This window comes from Equus caballus, chromosome 10 (genome assembly GCF_041296265.1).
Source record: "Equus caballus isolate H_3958 breed thoroughbred chromosome 10, TB-T2T, whole genome shotgun sequence".
NCBI classification, from domain to species: Eukaryota; Metazoa; Chordata; class Mammalia; order Perissodactyla; family Equidae; genus Equus; species Equus caballus.
The window spans coordinates 24,426,672-24,446,587 of NC_091693.1; the positions used below are offsets into that span (position 1 = coordinate 24,426,672).

Here is a 19,916-nt window from a genome sequence, read left to right on the forward strand (position 1 = left end):
CCCTCCTCTTTCTGTGGGTCTACAGCTGTGGCAACCCAAATGGGTGGCAGCAGCCCCTGACTTACCACATCCTGTGCATCTCTCTGTCCCTCAGGCCACCAGTCTCCTCCATGTGCACAGCGGGAGCTCTCAGAGCAGGCAGCATAGTTTCCATCCTCTCTGCTCTTCTCTGCCTCAGTCAGTTGTGGAGAGCAGGAAGAGGGACAAGATGAGGAGATGGGGAGGTTCCACGCTGTTCATGGGGAATCTCAGGGCTCAAGCAGATCAAGTGGATGGGGGCCCTGATGGGAACACAAACACCTCAGACATCTGGCTGCAAATCTCTCACTTTTTTCAAGGGACTCTTTTCAAGGGCTGAGTCTGAGCCCAAGGATGTGAGTTAGGCAGGTGAGTCCTCCCCAGGCTGCCATGTCCCCATCTCATACTTCAGCCCCTGAGCACTCAGGAATGAGCACAGAGATTCTGAGGTGATGGTGAGAAAACCAGAAGGGGCCATGGGCTGAGCTGTTAGAATGAGGGGTGGGGAAGGAATTTAGACTCCGGGCTCTGGTTTCCTTCTAGGGACCCTCACCAAACCCACCATCTGTGTTGACCTGGGCTCTGTCATCTCTGGGGGAGGCCATGACCATCTGGCATCAGGGGACCCTGGAGGCCCAGGTGTACAATCTGGATAAGGAAGCCCATCTCACTGGGACAACAGAACCCCCTGGGGCCTCAGGACAAGGCCAAGTTCTCCATTCCACACATGATAGAGAAAAATGAAGGGCAATATGACTGTTACTATCAAAGATCCACATAGTGGTCAGAGTTTGGTGACACCCTGCAGCTGGTGGTGACAGGGGAGAAGACAGGGGGCCCAGTCTCAGGCTCTGCCCTCAAGAAGGGTATCTGCTGTCAGGGTGGTGTCCACTTACACAGCCCATCCCGGGAGATACGAGGGAGGTGTCAGCCCCACTTAACACGCAGACTCCTCCTCTCCTAAGATTCTCTCGAAAACCCACCCTCTCAGCCCTGCCAAGCCCTGTGGTGAGCTCCGGAGGGAACATGACCCTCAAGTGTGGCTTGTGGCTGAGTTTTAACAGGTTCAGTCTCACTAAACAAGGAGAACACAAGACCTTCTGGACTCTGGACTCACAGCGACACCCCAAAGGGCAGTCCCAGGCCCTGTTCCCTGGTGCTTCCATGATCCCGTTCCACAAGTGGACATTCAGATGCCATGGCTGATACTAGAACATGTCCCAGGCATGGTCAGACCCCAGTGAGCCCCTGGAGCTCCTGGCTCCACGTGAGGAAGTCCCACCCTTGCCCCATCAATGATTGGAGGCACCAGAGAGCTTATTGGGATCTTTGCTCCCAGGGGAGTCACAAGTAGGACATGGAGGAAAAGGAACTCAGGGATCCTGGGACAATGGACACAGAGCTACAAACACAGTGACATTAGAAATTCCAGAGAGGGAAACGGAAGATTTGGGGAATAATCAGCCCCTGCAATTCTTGGCTTGTCTATCTCCCTGGTGTGCCGGGGAAGCCCACCATCCTGACCCAGCAGGGCAGTGTCATGACCTCTGGACAGATTCTGACCTTTCAGTGTCCCTCTGATGTGGACAATGACAGATGCACTCTGCCCACGTAGTGGGGCCATGGCTTCCTGCAGCACATTGCTTGGCAGCCCAAGGCTGGGCTCTGTGAGACAACCAGCGGGACTAACAGGAAATCTAAAGGGAAATGTTAAAGCATGTTGAAACAATTGAAAATGGACGCACAATACACCAAAACATATGAGGTGCTGAAAAAGAAGTTTTGGGAAGGAAATGTATAGCAATAAATTCATATATAGAGAAAATAGAAACGTTTCAATTATCCAATGTAACTTTATACTTGAAGGAATTTAATAAGACAAACAAACGAAGTCCAGGGTTCATGGGAGGAAATGACAAAAATCAGAGAGGAAATAAATGAAAAACAATAAAATAGTCCAAAGAATTAAGCATTGGTTTTGCCAAAAGATAAAGAAAATTGTCAAAGCTTTAGGGAGACTAAGTTGGAAAAAAAGAAAGAGCATTCAAATAATTAAAACCAGAAATGGAAGAGGAGACATTACAATTGATACTACAGAAATACATAGGATCATAATATCTTACTACAAACAATTATATGTCAACAAATTAGATGACATAAGAAATGGACAATTCCTAGAAACACACAATCTGCCAAGATTGAATCAGAAAGAAATAGAAAATCTGAACAGAACAACACAAGGAAGGACCTTGAATTGGTAATCCAAAATCTCCCAACACAGAAAATCTGCAGAACAGATAGCTTCACCGGTAAGTTCTACCAAACAATCAAAGACGACTTAATCCCTATCCTTCTCAAACTCTTCCAGAAACTTGAAGAGAAGGGAAAGTTTCCTAACTGCTTCTATGAAGAAAACAACATACTGATACCGAAGCCAGACAAGGACAACACTAAACAAGAAAATTATAGGCCAACATGACTGGTGAACACCCATGCAAAATTCCTCAACAAAATACTAGCGAATTGATTACAACAATACGTTAAAAAGATTATATGCCATGTTCAAGTGGGGTTTATTCCAGAAATGCAGGGATGCTTCAACATCCACAAAACAATCAATGTGACACACCACCTTAACACAATGAAGAATAAAAATCGCATGATTATCTCAATAGATGCAGAGAAAGCATTTGACAAGATACAGCATCCATTTGTGTTACAAACTGAATAAAATAGGCATAGAAGGAAAGTATCTCAACACAATAGACGCTGTATATGACACACCCACAGCTAGTATCATTCTCATTGGATTAAAACTGAAAGCTATGCTTCTAGAAAAAGTAATCAGACAAGGATGCCCACTTTCACCACTCTCATTTAACATAGCATTGGAAGTGCTAGCCAGAGCAATCAGGCAAGAAAAATAAATGGAAGTGATACACACAGGAAACACAGAAGTGAAGCTGTCATTTTTTGCAGATGACATGATTTTATGTATGCAAAACACTAAAGAATCTACCAAAAAACTTTCAAAAATAATAAATGAATATGGTGAAGTTGTAGGATACAAAGTCACCATACAAAAATCAGTTGCACTTCTATGCACTAACAACGAAGTAGCAGAAAGAGAAATTAAGAATACAATCCCATTTACAAGGGCAAGAAAAAGAATAAAATACCTAGGAATAGACTTAACTAAAGATGTGAAAGAAATGTACACTGGAAACTATAAAACATTGTTAAAAGAAATTGAAGAAGACACAAAGAAATGGAAAAATATTCCATGCTCTTCTTTTGGAAGAATTAACATAATGAAAATGCAAATACTTCCTAAAGCAATCTGCAGATTCAATGCAATACCTATCAAAGTCCCAACAACGTTTTTCACAGAAATAGCAGAAAGAATCCTAAAATTCATATGGAGCAACAAAAAAGACCTGAATAGCCAAAGGAATCCTGAGATAAAAGGACAATGCTGGAGGTATCACACTCTTTGATTTCAGAATATATTACAAAGCTATAGTAATCTATTGCATGGTACTGAGACAAAAGCAGCAACACAGATCAAGGGAACAGAATCAAGACCCCAGAAATAAACGCACACATCAATGGACAGCTAATTTTTGACAAGGGAGCCAAGGACATACAATGCAGAATGGAAAGTCTCTTCAATAAATGGTGCTGGGAAAACTGAACAGACACATGAAAAAGAATGAAAGTAGACCATTATCTTACAGCATACGTGAAAATTAACTCACAACGGTTTAAAGTCTTGTATGTAAGTCCTGAAACCATGAAACCTATAGGAGAAAACATAGGCAGCACGCTCTTTGACATCGGTGGTAACAGCATATATTCAACACCATGTCTGACTGGGCGAGGGAAACAATAGAAAAACAAATGGGACTACAACAAACTAAAATACTTCTGCACAGCAAAGGAAACCATCAATGAAATGAAAAGACAACCAAATGCTTATGAGAAGATATTTGCAAACCACATATCTGATAAGTGGTTAATATCCATAATATACAAATAATTCATACATCTCAACAGCAAAAAAACTAAGAAGCCAATTAAAAAAGATGGGTAAAAGATCTGAACATACATTTCTACAAAGAAGATATACTGATGGCCAGCAGGCACATGAAAAGTTGTTCAACATATTTAAGGGAAATGCAAATCAAAACTACAATGAGATATTACCTCACTCCCATCAGAATGGCTATAATTAACAAGACTGGAAACCAGTGTTGGAGAGGATGTAGAGAGAAGAGAACTCTCATAACACCACCGATGTGAGTGCACACTGGTGCAGCCACTACGGAAAACAGTATGGAGATTCCTCAAAAAATTAAGAATAGAACTACCATATGATCCTGCTATTCCGATGCTAGATATTAATCCAAAGAACATGAAAACATGAATGCAAAAAGATACGTGCACCCCTATGTTCATCGCAGCATTATTCACAATAACCAAGACTTGGAAGCAACCTAGGTGCCCATCAAGGGACAAATGGATAAAGAAGATGCAGTGTATATACACAATGGAATACTACTCTGCCCTCAGAAATGATGAAATCTGGCTACTTGTGACAACATGGATGGACCGTGGGGGTATTATGCTAAGTGAAATAAGCCAGAGGGAGAATGTCAAATACCGTATGATCTCACACATAAGTAGAAGACAAAGAAATCAACAAACAATCACATAGAGACAGAGATTGGATTGGTGGTTACCAGAGGGGAAGGGAGGAGGGAGGAGGGAGAGAGGCGTGATTAGTCACATGTGTATTGTGATGGATTGTAATTAGTCTTTGGGTGGTGAACATGATGTAATCCACACAGAAATCGAAATACGATGATGTACACCTGAAATTTATATAATGTTATAAACCAATGTAAAACTACAATAAAAATAAATTAATTGAAAATAGAAGTACTGCATGATCCGGAAATCGTACTTCTGGATATATTTCCTATTTAATGAAATTGTGATCTCAGAGAGATATCTGCCCTCCTAAGTTCATTGCAGCATTATGCACAATAGCCAATACATGAAACAACCTAAATGCCCATCTATGGTTGAATGGATAAAGAAGATGTGGTGGATATTTACAATGGAATGCTATTCATCCTTTAAAAAGAAAGAAATTCTGCCATGTGTGACAAGATGAATCAACCTGGAGGACATTATGCCAAGTGCAGTAAGCAAGACAAAGACAAATAAAACATACTTTCACTTACAAGTGTAGTCTAAAATAGTCAAACCTATAGAAACAGTAGAATGGTGGTTGCCAGGGGCTGGGAAAAAGGGGGATATGGAGAGATGCAAGTTTCACTTTTGCAGATGAATGAGTTCTGGGGATCTAAAGTACAGCCATGTGACTACAGTTAGCAAGACTCTATTTTGTCATTGAAATTTGCTTAAAGGGTAGATCTTAATTGTTGTCACCACACATGCAAAATAATGGTAGCCCCATAAGATGATGGATGTGGTAACTAGCTTGATTATTTCACAATGTATACTTATCTCAAAACATCACATTGTACATGCTAAAAATAAATGATTTTTATTTGTCAATTATACCTTAATAAAGTTGAAAAAATTGTTTCATGTAATTACACCAAGGATATTGGAAGTTCTTCCCTTTCTAATTTTAAGTATTTATTCTCATTATTAATATATGTTTTTACAATGTTATTTCTGAGCAATTTCTTATTACCATCTTCCCTAACAGAAGATAAGTTTCTAACTAACTGCACTTTTTACATTTTTTCCTTTTTCTCCCCAAAGTACCACTGTACATGGTTGTATATTCTTCGTTGTGGGTCCTTCTAGTTGTGGCATGTGGGATGCTGCCTCAGCGTGGTTTGATGAGCAGTGCCATGTCCACACCCAGGATTCGAACCGATGAAACACTGGGCCGCCTGCAGCGAAGTGTGTGAACTTAACCACTCAACCACAGGGCCGACCCCAGTTCTAACTGCACTTTACGTAAACTCTGAGTACTCATAGATATAGATATATGTGTGTATGTGCACATCTGTGTGTCTAGGTGCATGTGTGTGTTTGTATAATTTTTCTTCTTTTTGTCATTTTTGCCCTCACCCGTTGCATCTCTCTTTCTCCATTGTGGGTTCTTTGTTCTCCTAACTGAATCACATTACTTAGTATGCCTTTCACTGAGTGGGAAAATAGGAAATTATCTAGGAACTTGAAGATCTGGAAATGCCTTCTTCCACTCTTGTTCTCTTTTTCAAGTTAGTTGAAAACATTTTCTTATTTCAAATAAAGTGTAGGATTCAACTACCAGGAGAGGAAAATCCATTTGATGGTCAAGGACCCATCCCCGCCCCCCCCCCCCAAACTCCTTATGTCTCAGGAAAACATGGCCCCACGTGGGGGTTTAACCTGTGAGATTCAGGTCAGAGTCTCCTCCTGTTTGGGGACTTGCCCCTGCTCACCCTTTCTTCTTTGTCCCTTAAAAATAATTTGGCTCCATGTACAATTCTTCACAGACTCCTAATTCCTGGAAAGTATTTCTCCAATCTCTTCTGGCGTCTATTTTTCGATGGGGAAGTCTGGTCCCAAGAGCTTGTCATTCTACGGATGGTTATTTGCATTTTCTCTAGGAAGTAATTTTAGGACATTTTATAGGGTCCCAGGCAAGTTCTCCTCAATTTTTTTGAGGTGAAATTCACATACAATAAAATGGACTGTTTAAAAGTGTACAATTCAGTGTAAGATATATGTTTTTAATTTACCCTTCAATTTCTCCATTTACCATGAAGGGTCAGAAGACAGATGTCATTTTTAATTGTATGCCTCATGGCACAGAGTCTTTCCTCGTTTCTGTAAAAAGTTAATCCCTCATCTCATGAGCTCTTGATAGACGTCACTCTCCCTTCAGTCCTCTGACACTTACAATAGATATGACATTGGCCCTCCTCATTCTACTGCTCAGGAATCTTAAATTCCTTTCGAGGTCTGTCTGCACTGCATTCTGGAAAATTTCCTCATTTTTGTACTCTGGTTTTATAATTGGCCTTCAGGTGTCTTGTCCTTGAGTGATGAAATTTTTTGCTGTCTTCGTTCTACTGGATTTTTAGTCTCTAAAATTTCTAACTCACTAAAATAGTTGCCTATTCTATAAAAATATTCCATATCTTTGCATCAAAAAATCCATTTCTCTCTTTATTTTTCAGATATCTAAATACACTTAAAATTACTCTCATATTTTCCTATTGAATCTATTCCTTGCAGGCTGTAATCAACATTAACCAGTAGCTTGTTGACCATAGCATGTTCATCATGATTGGGATGATCCTCGACTCTCCATTCTTGTTGGGAGGCTCTGCTCCCACACACCTGATCTTCCAGAGAAGGTTTTCCCAGGGCTGTCCTGGGGGTCAAGCTGACAAGGGGGAACTGTTGCAGCCATTCCAGCCCTGAGGTGTCCACTCTCCCGAACTTAGCACATGCTAAGAATTGTGCACTGAGGGATGGTCCAATGGGCGCTTCACACTCACATGTGGGGCGGACACCCATGGCTGACGACGCTGGATTCAATCTGTTTCAGGCCACACAGAGGAGGTTGCCTGGTGCTGACCGTGGGCTTGGGGCAGTGGGGACATATTCCAGTGCCTGCCCAGAAACACAGGGGAGGGGAGCCACAGCTTCCAACTTTCACCTGGAGCCCTGATCCCTCCCTTCCTGTGAGGACCTGGAGGTCCTCTCTCCCTAGGACCCCTTGATGGTCCCAGGCACCGGTGGCCACTCACCTTTGTTCTCTATTCTTTGCTGTGGTTCCCTCTCCATCTTGGGAACTTTATTTATCTTTTTTGAACATGCATGTGGCTACATATTTCAGAAATATTTGAGGTTACTTTTATCAGTGTTAGGAGCAGACAGGAGTTCTTGGGTGGGCATGGCAATCATCCACTTGACTATGCCATCCTACTCCTCGATTCCTTCATGGTCCAACTCACTCTTGTCTTAACCTGGCCTGGGAGTTGTTTTATCCCTCCCATGAACCCAGCACCATTGACTCCACAACCGATTTGATGAGTGGGTTTCACGACAACGTAATGCCGTTGAGGAAACCAAGGCTCAGAGATTGGACATTAATGTCAAGGTCACATGGCCAGTGCATGTTGCAGGATTATTTCTATAAAAATCACCTTTGTCCCCCACATCATAGCGCTAACCCACGTATTGACCACTGAAGCTAAAAACAGGACCCAAGGACGAGGAGGTGATTTTGCAGAAGGGAACAAGGGGTTTGAGGAGGCAAGAATGACTCAGAGGTTTGTTTCCAGCAAGATGGGTGTGGAGTTGTCAGAAGAAACAAAAGAAGTCGATGAATTGAGCTGTGATAGAAAGAAAGCCCACACTCTGGGGCCAGGAAAGGAGTGATGTTTCCTCCCCTTATTTCCCTGTATGTTTCCTTTGTGCTCATTTTCCCAATGACCTCGACCTGAACTGTACAGTTAGATGTTGAGCGTGTGTCTCTGCTGATCTGAGCTCTGCAGTGCAGCAGGAAACTGCGTCTTCCCTGAAGCATCTCCAGGGCCTGGATGACCACTGTCCATGGTGAGGACCCCACAGGAATGTGCTGATGGACAATCTGAGGATGAAGGAGACTCCATGGGGGAGGAACAACAAGGAATGACGTGCCCTAGGTCACCCTTACCTGGAAGGAGCATCTCAGGAAGACATTGAGTCTATTTGCTGTAAAGACCTGTCTCTTCATGAGATGAATGCAGATCAGGCAGAAAATGGGGGTCAGGGAAGACACTATTTCTATTCAAAATGTCTCCAGAGAGCCTGGTACAAACTCAGCCATAGCATTTGGGGAGGGGCGTTTCCTCTTCTCCTAGGGCTGCTGACATGACAACCCCGTGACTGTCCTTTCTTCCGGGTACCCAGGTCTCCTCCACCAGCACAGACAGAGGAACCTACAGAAGACGTCATGTTCGCCACGCTCACAGCCCTGCTCTGCCTTGGTGAGATTTGAGAAGGGGGAGGGGAGGCCCTAGTCTGGGAGGGACCCCACCTCACAGCCAGGCCCTGATCTGTCAGCAGACCCCAGGAATCAGGAGACTTATGGGGAGAAGAGGTTTTGCTCAGGATTCAGGGGTAAATCTCTAACAGGAAACTCTCTTCCAGGGCTGAGTGTGGGACTGAGGACCCCAGAAGAGGCAGGTGAGTCTGTTCCCGGGTGTCCCAGATCCCAGCTTCTCACTGGGGACAAGGGACAACTACCGGGAACTGGGGAGGGAGAATAGCGGTTTGGGGCTGAGAGATGTGGGATGGCTAGAAGACTCCTGTGAGAGCCAGCGAACTGATGGTGGGGAATGTGTAGTGACCCAGCATCTTATTTCCCTCCAGGGACCCTCCCTAAACCCACCATCTGGGCTGAGCCAGGCTCAGTGATCTCTCGGGGGAAGCCTGTGGCCATTTGTGGTCAGGGGACCCTGGAGGCCAAGGAGTATCTAGTGTATGGAGAGGGAAGCTCAGTGCCCTGGGACAGACAACAACCACTGAAGCCCAAGGCCAAGGTCAGGTTCTCCATCCCATACAGGGAGGAACGACATGCAGGGAGACATCGCTGTTACTATCTCAGCCCTACTGGCTGGTCAGAGCACAGTGACGCCCTGGAGCTGGTGCTGACAGATGAGAGCACACTCTGGGTCCCAGCCTCAGCTCAGGAAGGGGGTCTGTTCTCATGGGTTTGTTTCCTCTCACAGCCAAGCCCTGGGGGATATGAGGGAGCTGCAAGCCCCATTTAACACGCTGCCTCCTCCTCTCCTAGGAATCTACAGAAAACCCTCCCTCTCAGCCCTGCCGAGCCCTGTGGTGACCTCAGGAGGGTTTGTGACCCTCCGGTGTATCTCATGGCAGGGATTTGACAGGTTCATTCTGACTAAGGAAGGAGCACACAGGCCCTCGTGGACTTTGGACTCACAGCAACGCCACAATGGGCAGTTCCAGGCCCTATTTCCTGTGGGCCCTGTCACCCCAAGTTACAGTTGGACATTCAGATGCTGTGGCTGTTACAGGTATATCCACCAGCAGTGCTCAGAACCCAGTGATCCCGTGGAGCTCCTGGTTCCTGGTGAGCACGTCCTACCCTTGCCCCATCCATATTTTAAGGTGACAGACAGGGGTCTATACTCCCAGGAGAGCCCCAGACGAGAGGGTGGGGTGAGGGCAGCGGGCGTGTCACCTGGAGCAGAGACACAGAATGTGAGAGACAGTGAGACCTGGGGTCCAGGATGGAAAAGGGGATTTGTGGGAGGAATCAGCCCTTACAATCTACATGAGGTCTTTCTCTCAGGTGTGTCTGGGAAGCCCTCCCTCCTGAGCCAGCAGGGCTCTATCATGACCTTTGGACAGAACTTGACTCTCCAGTGTCTCTCTGACATCAGCTATGACAGATTCGCTCTGTCCAAGGAGGGAGGACATAACCTCCCCCAGCGCCTCAGTGAACGGCCCCAGACTGGATGTTCTCAAGCTGATTTCCTCCTGGGCCGTGTGAGCTTGTCCCATGGGGGCCGGTACAGATGCTATGGTGGACACAAGTTCTCCTCCAAGTGGTCAACCCCCAGCGACCCCCTGGACATCCTGGTGGCAGGTGAGGAGCCAGTGGATTCAGTCAGGGACCCAGACTCTGCACAGACCCTGCCAGGGGAACCCCACATGGTGATGCTGGAAAGAGGGATGTGGGTTCCCAGGGAGGGAGGGAGACAGAGAGGTGGGATGGGCAGGGAGAGACTAAGAGCAAAGAGGCAGACAGAGATGAGTTTCCTCAGAGAGAGGCTTGGGGACTCTCAGTTCAGAAGAGGATACAGCCCCTCACCCGCCTTTCCTCTCTCTAGGAGTACTCCCTGACACACCCTCCCTCTCGGTGCAGCCAGGACCCACAGTAGCTGCAGGAGAGAACGTGACCCTGCTGTGTCAGACACGGAGCCAGAGGGACATTTTATTTCTGTCCAAGGAGGGGACAATGGTTTCCCCCCTGCGTCTTAGATCAAAGTACCAAGCTCAGCAGTACCAGGCCCAATTCTCCATGAGTCCTGTGACCTCAGCACATGGGGGGACCTACAGGTGTTACAGCTCATTCAGCACCTCCCCTTACAAGTTGTCACACCCCAGTGACGCTCTGGAGCTCATGGTCTCAGGTGAGAGGCACCGACTCTGTTCTTTCTGAGTCACTCAGCTCATGGCCTTGTCCCCGAGAGAAGTCTGGGGTGGGTTGGGAACGAGGGGGCCCCGAGGGAGGGTCATCCAGAGCGGGATCTGTCCCTCAAAGTATAGGAGGAAAACCGGGCCCTCCCATGCCTGCCCCTTCCCACAACACCATCATCAGAATCCTCCATGTGGGTGGAGGGAGAGACTTGGGGACCACAGGGAAGATGAAGAATAATTGTGTGAGCAGAGACAGGGTGTCTGGGGGAAACTCTAGCCTGTCATCTCCTCTTGTCCTTTCTCCCAGGACCCTCAGGGGACCCCACCTCCCCACCCCCAGGGCTCAAGGTAACATCTGGTGAGTCACAGGGGCCTCTGTCCAGAGAGCTCACAGTTTCTCCAGGCCTGTCTCTCGAGACTCAGCTGACCTGACTCCTAGTCCCTCTCTCAGCACAGCTTGTCTCCAGGGGCTGGGAGTCAGGCAGAGATGGGGGGTCCACAGGGCTCCAGGGCTGTGAGGCTGGTGGATGGTGGGTGGGGTGGTCACGGCAGAGGGAGATGTTGGGTCTCAGCCTTGGAGAGGCTCAGCCGTGTGAAATGGAGAGAAGTGCCCCCCTCACCCCCAATCCTGATCCCCAGGAGGCTCTGAGGATCAATTCTCCACAACGGAGTCAGGCCAGTGGAAGGGTAAGAGATGGTCTCTGTGGGGAGGTGGTGGGTGGGCCCATGGGGGCGAGGGCTGTGTTAAGACATCAGGAGACTCTGACATGGATGTACTTGCCTTATCTGGGCCTCAGTTTTTCCAAGTGTAAAGGAGAGAAGTGTGACCTAGAGCTTAGACTCCCTGTTAGTTTTGACTATGGGTCTGACCTCCTTGGAGAGGCAGCCTAACAGGGAAGCCCACCAGCATGTGATTTTATGGGGGCCTGTCCCTTCAGCAGCAGTGATGGTGAAATTTTACAGGGAAGGGAGGACCTGGACAAGGGTCCACGGTGTTCAGGTCCTTTCCCTTCAGCTCAGGGTGCTCAGCTGGAGTGGAAAGAGCAAGGAAGGAAGTCAGCTCCACCAGTTCAGTTTCCAGTTTTGCAGCTCCCGCCCTGGGGCCCTGAGCAACTCATTTCTCTTCTTTGAGGCTCACTTCTTCCTGTTTAAAGCTCCCATCCTGCTCACAGGCCTGCGGTGACATTAGGTTAAATGAGGGGCCCGGGCATTACAGAGCTCAGGAAGGGTAGAGCTCCCATCCCAGCCCAGACCTTCCCACGGGGCTTCACGGCCCTGCACAGTGGAGGACGATCCCTGGAGAGATGCAAGGTCCACCTCATGCAGCCCACCTTCCCCAGATCCTTGGTGTGTGGGGGACGGGGAGGTGATGAGGAAGGATGCTCAGCTGCATATGATACACTGGGACAGGCCTTGCCTACAGATGAAGAGCCCGGGAACAAGAAGCTGGCGGCCACCAGGGGGCAGCTGATGAGAGCACAGGGAACTCACAGCTTTGGGTTTGAGTCTCAGCTCTGCCACTTCAGGCTGAGTGACCTAGGCACATGATTTGCCTCTCTGTGCCTCAGTTTCCTTCTCTGGGAAATGGGCGGGTGGGGATGGCAGTCATATGTTGTGAGATTGTTGTGAGTGGGAGGAGATGAATGCAGAGACCACAGCACATGCCTGGCACATATTAGGTGCTCCAGTAAATGGCAGCAGTGGCTCAATCATGACATCACAGGTGTCCAAGGTCTCAAACCGTACCAGAATGTTCTGATTGGGATCTCGGTGGCCTTCGTCCTGCTGCTCTTCCTCTTCGTTCTCCTCCTCATCCGACATCGACAACAGGGCAAATGCAGGACATCAGGTGAGTAGGGAACAAGGTGACCCGGGTCACAGGAGGAGGTGGGCTTAGGGCTCCAGCCAGAGGGAAACCAAAGATTGGAAGGCCAGCCTAGAAAGACTTTTCCAGAATCTCAAATCAGAAAATCCAAAACAAAACACTTCATTTCAGCACAGGTATACACATTAAGGTATTTTCATCCTTTCAATCTCACAAAATATTGAAACATATGCACAAGCCTCTGTTAAGTTTTCCTTCTTTTCTCCCAAATCACATGTGGAAGGTGAGTGGTCATAACCTCCCAGGGCTGAGACTCTGTCCGTCTTGAGCCAGCCCAGAGACAGGCTGATCTCCAACTTCCTGCAGGGGCTGCAGACCCAGCTCCCAAGGACAGAGGCCTGTACATCCGGTCATTCCCGTCACAATGACCCCAGACTCCCACCTCGCCCTTGGCCCCATGTCTGTCTCTAACACTCCCGTCTCCTCCCCAAGCTCCAGCCCAGCTGCTGATGCCCAGGAAGAGACCCTCTGTGCGAAGAAGAGGAGGTGCTGCCCTGGGGGTGGGCACAGAGATTTCAGTAGGCCCTGGGGGAATATGCTGGGGGGGTGGGGCGTGGTCCCAGGATGTGGGTTGAGTAGGACTGAAATTCCCTCTGAGTGACTCTGGCCATCTCCTCACCCCTGGACCTCAGTAGCCCACCTGGGAGCAGAGTGACCTTCAGCCCTGAGAGACCTCAGGGAATCCTGACAAGAGACACACCCCCTGTTCTGCCCCAGCAGATGCTGCCATGAAGAACACACAGCCTGAGGAGGGGGTAGAGCTGCACCCTCAGGTGGGACCCCTGCCCTGTCCAGGCCACCAGGGACCTTCCTGCTGTCAAACTTCATCCAATGGACACTTGCATGTCCCCATATCACCCAGCCCTCAGCAGCGTCCCACACTGACCTCTCCTCTAGGCACCTGGGGCGTCCTTCTGTGACTTCACTCCTCCTGGTTTTTGTGACTTCATGGCCACCCACAAGTGATCCCCTTTCCTGGTTCCTCGTTCTCTGTCTGAACTTCTGGTTGTTGGATTGACCCCCAGGTCTCAAGAGGATGCATGAATAAGTGAACCACCCACAAGTCCCCTAGGCTCCCCTTCATTCATTCACCCAACAGTGTGCACAGGGAGCTCACTGTTTACCCAGCTCCATTCAGGTGCTGCAGGTACAGCAGTGAGAAAAACTTTCTCCACACTCCTTAGCTCACCTTGTGGGTGAGAGACAACATGCAAATATGCAGGTAGCATCGTGAAGTGCAAGGTGCTGTTAAGGAAAATAAAGCAAGAAAAGGGGGTAGAGTGCATGTGGGGGAAGAGAAAACATTAGGTGCAAAGGTCCTGAGGTAGCAACATGCTTTTTCAGGAAAATGGGCTGTGTGGCGCCAGCCATGTGAGTGGGAGATAACATGTTGGGATAAGAATCTGAACTCAGAAAGCATTCAGATGTCCAAGGTTAGGATGTCCCTGAAGATTCCATTAAGAAAGTGACTTCACTCTGTTACAGTGTGGACAATTGACTGGAGGAGGTCAGCCCTGAGATCCAGGAGACACTGTTTCTGTCCCTCTATCTCCCCCCATCAGGGCCCTCAGGAAATGAGGAATGCCCAAGTGAGCCACTCATGATCAAGACTCAGACGGGGGTGGCCACCTCTCCTTCCCCCGTGTCAGAGGAAGCACTGGAAGTAAAGGACAGGCAGATGGACAGACAGATGGGTCCCATCCTCTCCTGGACGCCAGGCTGCCCCAACCCCAACCACATACCTATACCCCGATTCTCCCCTGATCCAGGCTGCTGCATCTGATGCCCCCCAGGATGTGATCTACGCCCAACTGAACCACTTGACCCTCGGACGGAAGACAATGCCTCCTTCCTCCCAGTCAGAGGAGCCCCCAGCAGAGCCAAGCGTGTACTCGGCCTTGGCCATCCACTAGCCCAGGAAGGACCCAGACCCACTCTCTGGGGAGGGAGGCTGCAGGGACCCCAGAAGAACCAGGAGCTGCCTGCAGTGAACACCCAGCTAATGACCTCCAGCCAGCCCTAAATCCTAACGTGCACCACCAGGAGGTTCTGAGACTCTGAGAGTCACCTGATTCTGCAGTCTGATAACTGATATCCCCACATTTTGGACAGAAAGCAACAGACTTTTCTGTAGTCCATGAGTGAAATGAGAAATCCAAAACAGAAGTGAGAGAATGTTTTAACTGAGATGATAATGTAAATATTGCACATCAAACCTATGAAGTTGGAAAATTAAGAGCAATCGATGATTATATTAGAACAGAAAAGCCTAAAAGTCATTGATCTAAGGTGTTAATATCGAGAGTTTAGAAAAATAATGGGAAATGAATCTAAATGAATGTAGAAGGAGAAAAATGGTAATAAGACTAGCTACTAACAAGGAAAAACAAACAAACAAAAAACAATAAGCCAAAATGTTTCATCTTGAAAACATTAGTCAAACTTATAAAACCTAGTCAAAATGACCAAGAAAAAGATACAAGGCACACATTTCTAATATGAGGAATGAAATTTCAGACAGCCCTACAAATCCAATAGACTTTTAAAAAGATAGCAACAGAACATTAAAAGCAATTTGATGCCAGTATATTGGAAAATGTAGATAAAATGGACATCTTCAAAGGTAAAATTTGCTAAATGGACATAAGAATAAATAAAATATATGTATCAATTTATGTATACATTAAATTCATTGATTCTGTAATTAAGAATTGTCACACAATTGAACTATATGGAATCTAAAAAGGTCAGAGAGAAACAGAGCATAGAATGGTGGTTACCAGGGGTTGGAGGTTAGGGGAAATAGGGAGATATTAGTCAAAGGGCACAAACTATGAACTGTAGGATTAACGCGTCCTGGGGATCTAATGCACGGCATGGTGGTTGTAGCTAATCAGACTGCGTCATATTTTTGAATGTTGTTAAGACAGTAGGCCTTCAACTTTCTCACTAACAAAAGAGAACTGGCTGCAATGTGAGCAGGTGCAGGTGTAGATAATGCTGTGGTGGTAATCATTTTCAATGTATTAGTGTATCAGCTCAGACGGCTTCATCAGTGCTTTCTTCCAAACCTTTATCCACCTATGACAAACACTCACACACCCCGCAAACTTACACAAAATTTTCCTAAGAATATAAAAAGAACCGGGATTCTCCGGTTGGGATCCCAGGTGCGGACATGGCACCACTTGGCAAAAGCCATGCTGTGGTAGGCGTCCCACGTATCAAGTAGAGGAAGATGGGCATGGACATTAGCTCAGGGCCAGTCTTCCTCAGCAAAAAGAGGAGGACTGGCATGAGTTAGCTCAGGGCTAATCTTCCTCAAAAGAAAAAATTATTACATTATGACCGCACTGAGGTTTTGTGGGGGTGTTTTTGGAAGGATAGAGTAGCTTAAAATTTAAAAACTCCTTCAATATAATGCAACTCATTATCATAATAAGTAAAAAAAAAGGATCATTTGACAGATGCAGGCAAGCTTCTGATAAAATACACCAGCAATTCACATTAAAATAAAAAATCATCAGAAATAAGAGAATTTCCTGTAAGTTAGAAAGGCCTTTTGAAAACTCAACGCTAGACATCACTTTTAATGGTCAGGACTCGAACTTATGGAAAAAATATAGTAATAGAAGATTAAAAAGAATTTCTTGCCAGCCTTTCCCCCTGTGAATGGGAATGATGAAAGTGTTCCCAATGACCACTTCTATTCAGCATGGCGCTGGCGATACCAACCAATTAAATAAAACAAATCAAAGTGATAACCACTGGACTTGGTAAGAATAATATTATACTGCTCAGAGAATACACAGTTGTGTGCATAGAAAATCAAATCAAAAATAGTATAAGGATGTGCCGGGAGCCATGGCTACATCATTTGATCGGCTGTTTGACAGGGTCCAGCCAATTAACGCTGCCGAGGGGTGCAGGGTCGCCCCTTGGTGAAGAATAACTGGCCAGCCCCTCACATAGTTCTGAAACCTGTGCTGCTTCTAATGGCCCTTCATTCCTTTTCCTTTCTTAACCTCCAGTTTTCACTCCTTTGGGTGGCTGCTTGGGAGGCGCTACCTCCTGGGAAAATTAGATATAGTAAGAGAATGTGACCACCTGCAGGTAACTTTCAAGATATTTTTCAGTTAATTATTGGAGGAGCACACAGTCCCATTTGAGACAATCAGAAAGGAATCCTGCCCAGATAGGATGTCGAATTAGGTTTATGGCCTCTGTCTGGTTAATGTTTCCTTCTCCCTCCAGTTCTTTGTCTATATATATGCATCGTCCTTCTAACTTTGCTGGTTAATTGGATGATTAAGAAGTATCTATATATTATTCTTGACCTTCTGCTTTCTGTTAAAATGTTATAGAGGTTTTCTCCTAAAAGCAATAAATAATAAATAATTGATGAGTAGAAGGGCCGAGGGGTGCAGGGATGCCCCTCGGTGAAGAATGGCCGGCCGACACCCCTGATATTTTCTGAATTATATGCATGCTTTCTAGGAAGGTTATGTCTATACTTATTTCTGTTTTTTATTCTTAAAGATATATAGTTTAGCTTAGCTTTTCAGCCCTTTACTTTACTAACAAAATGGTACTTTCTCCAGCAGTGTACTTAAGGGACTGTTAGCTCCACAATCTAAAAGACAAAGGAATGCTTTCACCCCCTAAAGGGCGCGAAAATGTAAAGATGTTTAACTGCCTGCTGAGAATGCAGATAGCCCTGGGGATAAGACACCCTGGAGTTGCCTTTTGTTCCCATTAACCATCTACACTAATGGTGTAAATGATTGAGGGAGGCAGAGATGGCTCCCCCAGGATGTAAACAGATGGACTGCTGTCCTGTCCAGAGGCCTGGACCTTCTCTCTTTGATTTAACTTTACCATGAATTACAACAGGTGTCTAGGTACCTATCTCTTTTAGCTTAGAGACAACAAACACTAGTTAATTGCGGAGAAGATGACCATTAACCTTATGCTCTATAGAAGAGAATGCTAATAAATATTCTTGTGCTCGTTTTTTACTTCCTTATCTCTCTGAGAATATTTGTAGAACTATTTCTGTACTAATCCTAAAAAATATATAAATGACACTTGTGCACAGTAAAGTCGGACTTGCTAACACCAACCCAAGTCTCACGTCCCCTTTGTTTTCCCCTCATTGCGCCGATGCCGTCCATCCCTCAGGAACCTGGACTCAGTCGGGGCGGGACCCCGGCAAGGATGTATTACTCAAAGTAAAAAGAAATTTTCCTATATCACTGGATTCAAGACCAATATATAGAAGTCAATTGCATTTCAGATTTCCAGTTCTGGAGCAAGATGAAGTAGATGCGTGTCTTCCTATTCCTTGCCTTCTATCACTGAGCCTGATTTGATACTTCTGACCTCCAGAACGGTATGGTAATAAATCTGTGTTGTTTTAAAACACTCAGAATGTGGTAATTTGTCACAGCAGCAATGAGAAACTAACATAATCACTTAAATTTTCTTTTGGTTAGTGTTTGTATAGTACGTTTATAATCTTTCTACTTTGTTAACCTGCCAAAATATACACAACATAAAATTTACAATTTTCATGATTATTAAAGTGTACAATTCAATAGCATTAAACAATTTACCATGTTGGGCAAACATCGCCATGATCCATTTCCAGAGCGTTTCCATTATCCCAAACTGGAGTTCTGCACCCATGAAACTACAACTCCCCATGTCCCCTGACCAAGAGCCCCTGGTGACCTCTCTTCTACTTACATCCCGTCTCTAGGGATTTGGTTATTCAAGGCAATTCATAGACATGGAATCACACAGCATGGGACCTTTGCTGTCTGGCTAATTTCACTTAGCATGATTTTCCAAGGGTCACCCCCATTGTTTGTTCTTTTACCTTTAACCTATTTGCTATATTACATTAGAAGTGAACTTTTTCTGGACTACATATGGTAGTGTCTTGTTTGTGGTTGTTTTCCTTAAAACAATCTTACAACCTCTGTCTTTTAATTGCTCTGTTCAGGTCATTTATATGTGATGTAATTACTAACAGATTGTTAAGTTTACTATTTCTCTTTATTTTTTTCTGTTTGTCCACTTTATTGTTTCTTCTATTTTTTCCCTTTCATTACTTTTTTTCGCTTTAAAAAATCTTGTTAGTATTTCATTTTAATTTCTCTTTTGGTGTTTTAAGTATACCTCTTTGAATGCTGTTTATATGGCTGTGCTAGATATTACCACATACATACCCAATTTTACACAGTCATGTTAGAGTTAGTTTTTACTCTTCAAGAGAAATGTAGAAACCTTTTAAATATATAGATCCCTTTATCTTCACCCCTTTATTTTGTAGTTGATATATGTATTATATCTTCATACTGTTCCAGGATTGTGTTGGGGACCATGAGACCAGGTACAAGGGGAAGGTCCTCCCTCAGACATCCTGCTCCAGCCCACTGAAGCTACCCCATCTTGGTAGCTTCATGGAGCACTGAGGGTGTGGGCTGATGGTGACCAGTCTCAGAGGGACCTTGAGTGATAACTGGGGAAACTGAGAGGAGAAGGGCTCCCTTGCCACTTCAGGTCTGATTCCTTTCCAGGAGCACCTCCAAACTCTCCATCTGGGCTGACCCCATGGTCAGCACATGGGAGCCCTGTGACAATCTGATATCAGAGGTCTCTACAGGAAGATGCCTACCATCTGTGTAAAGGGAGTCTTTCTACACTGGGATGAGGGGCCCCACATGACTCAAGTGACTCCATCAAATCCAAGAGCTCACACTGTGCATCTCACAGCTGGAACAGCTGGTCAGAGCACAGTGATCCCTGTCCC

The 19,916-nt window shown here is 45.9% G+C and overlaps 1 protein-coding gene and 1 pseudogene across 5 annotated transcripts; both read left to right on the forward strand.

The window, feature by feature from the left end:
* The first annotated feature begins 621 nt into the window (after nt 1-621).
* LOC111775270 (leukocyte immunoglobulin-like receptor subfamily A member 5) lies at nt 622-1,224 on the forward strand (annotated as a pseudogene).
* A 7,733-nt stretch (nt 1,225-8,957) lies between these two features.
* Nucleotides 8,958-15,774, forward strand: LOC100054595 (leukocyte immunoglobulin-like receptor subfamily B member 3). 5 transcript variants are annotated; one of them, XM_070223345.1, is made up of 11 exons: nt 8,958-9,029; nt 9,193-9,228; nt 9,839-10,141; nt 10,364-10,660; nt 10,905-11,207; nt 11,522-11,572; nt 11,854-11,901; nt 12,938-13,063; nt 13,532-13,585; nt 13,820-13,872; nt 14,869-15,774. In XM_070223345.1, the coding sequence occupies exons 1-11, from the start codon at nt 8,996-8,998 to the stop codon at nt 15,010-15,012; spliced, it is 1,449 nt and encodes a 482-aa protein (XP_070079446.1). In that variant the 5' UTR covers nt 8,958-8,995; the 3' UTR covers nt 15,013-15,774. The 5 variants fall into 5 exon arrangements, with proteins under 5 accessions (XP_070079446.1, XP_070079447.1, XP_070079445.1 ...); XM_070223346.1 differs by lacking the exon at nt 11,854-11,901; XM_070223344.1 differs by lacking the exon at nt 14,869-15,774 and having other exon boundaries at nt 13,820-14,161.
* Nucleotides 15,775-19,916: the final 4,142 nt, after the last annotated feature.

Coding starts and splice junctions, on each gene's coding strand:
- LOC100054595 (XM_070223344.1), top strand. CDS start 8,996: ATGTTCGCCACGCTCACAGCCCTGCTCTGCCTTG. Junction 10,661..10,904: donor CCTGGACATCCTGGTGGCAG/GTGAGGAGCCAG, acceptor TCCTCTCTCTAG/GAGTACTCCCTGACACACCC. Junction 11,208..11,521: donor TCTGGAGCTCATGGTCTCAG/GTGAGAGGCACC, acceptor CCTTTCTCCCAG/GACCCTCAGGGGACCCCACC.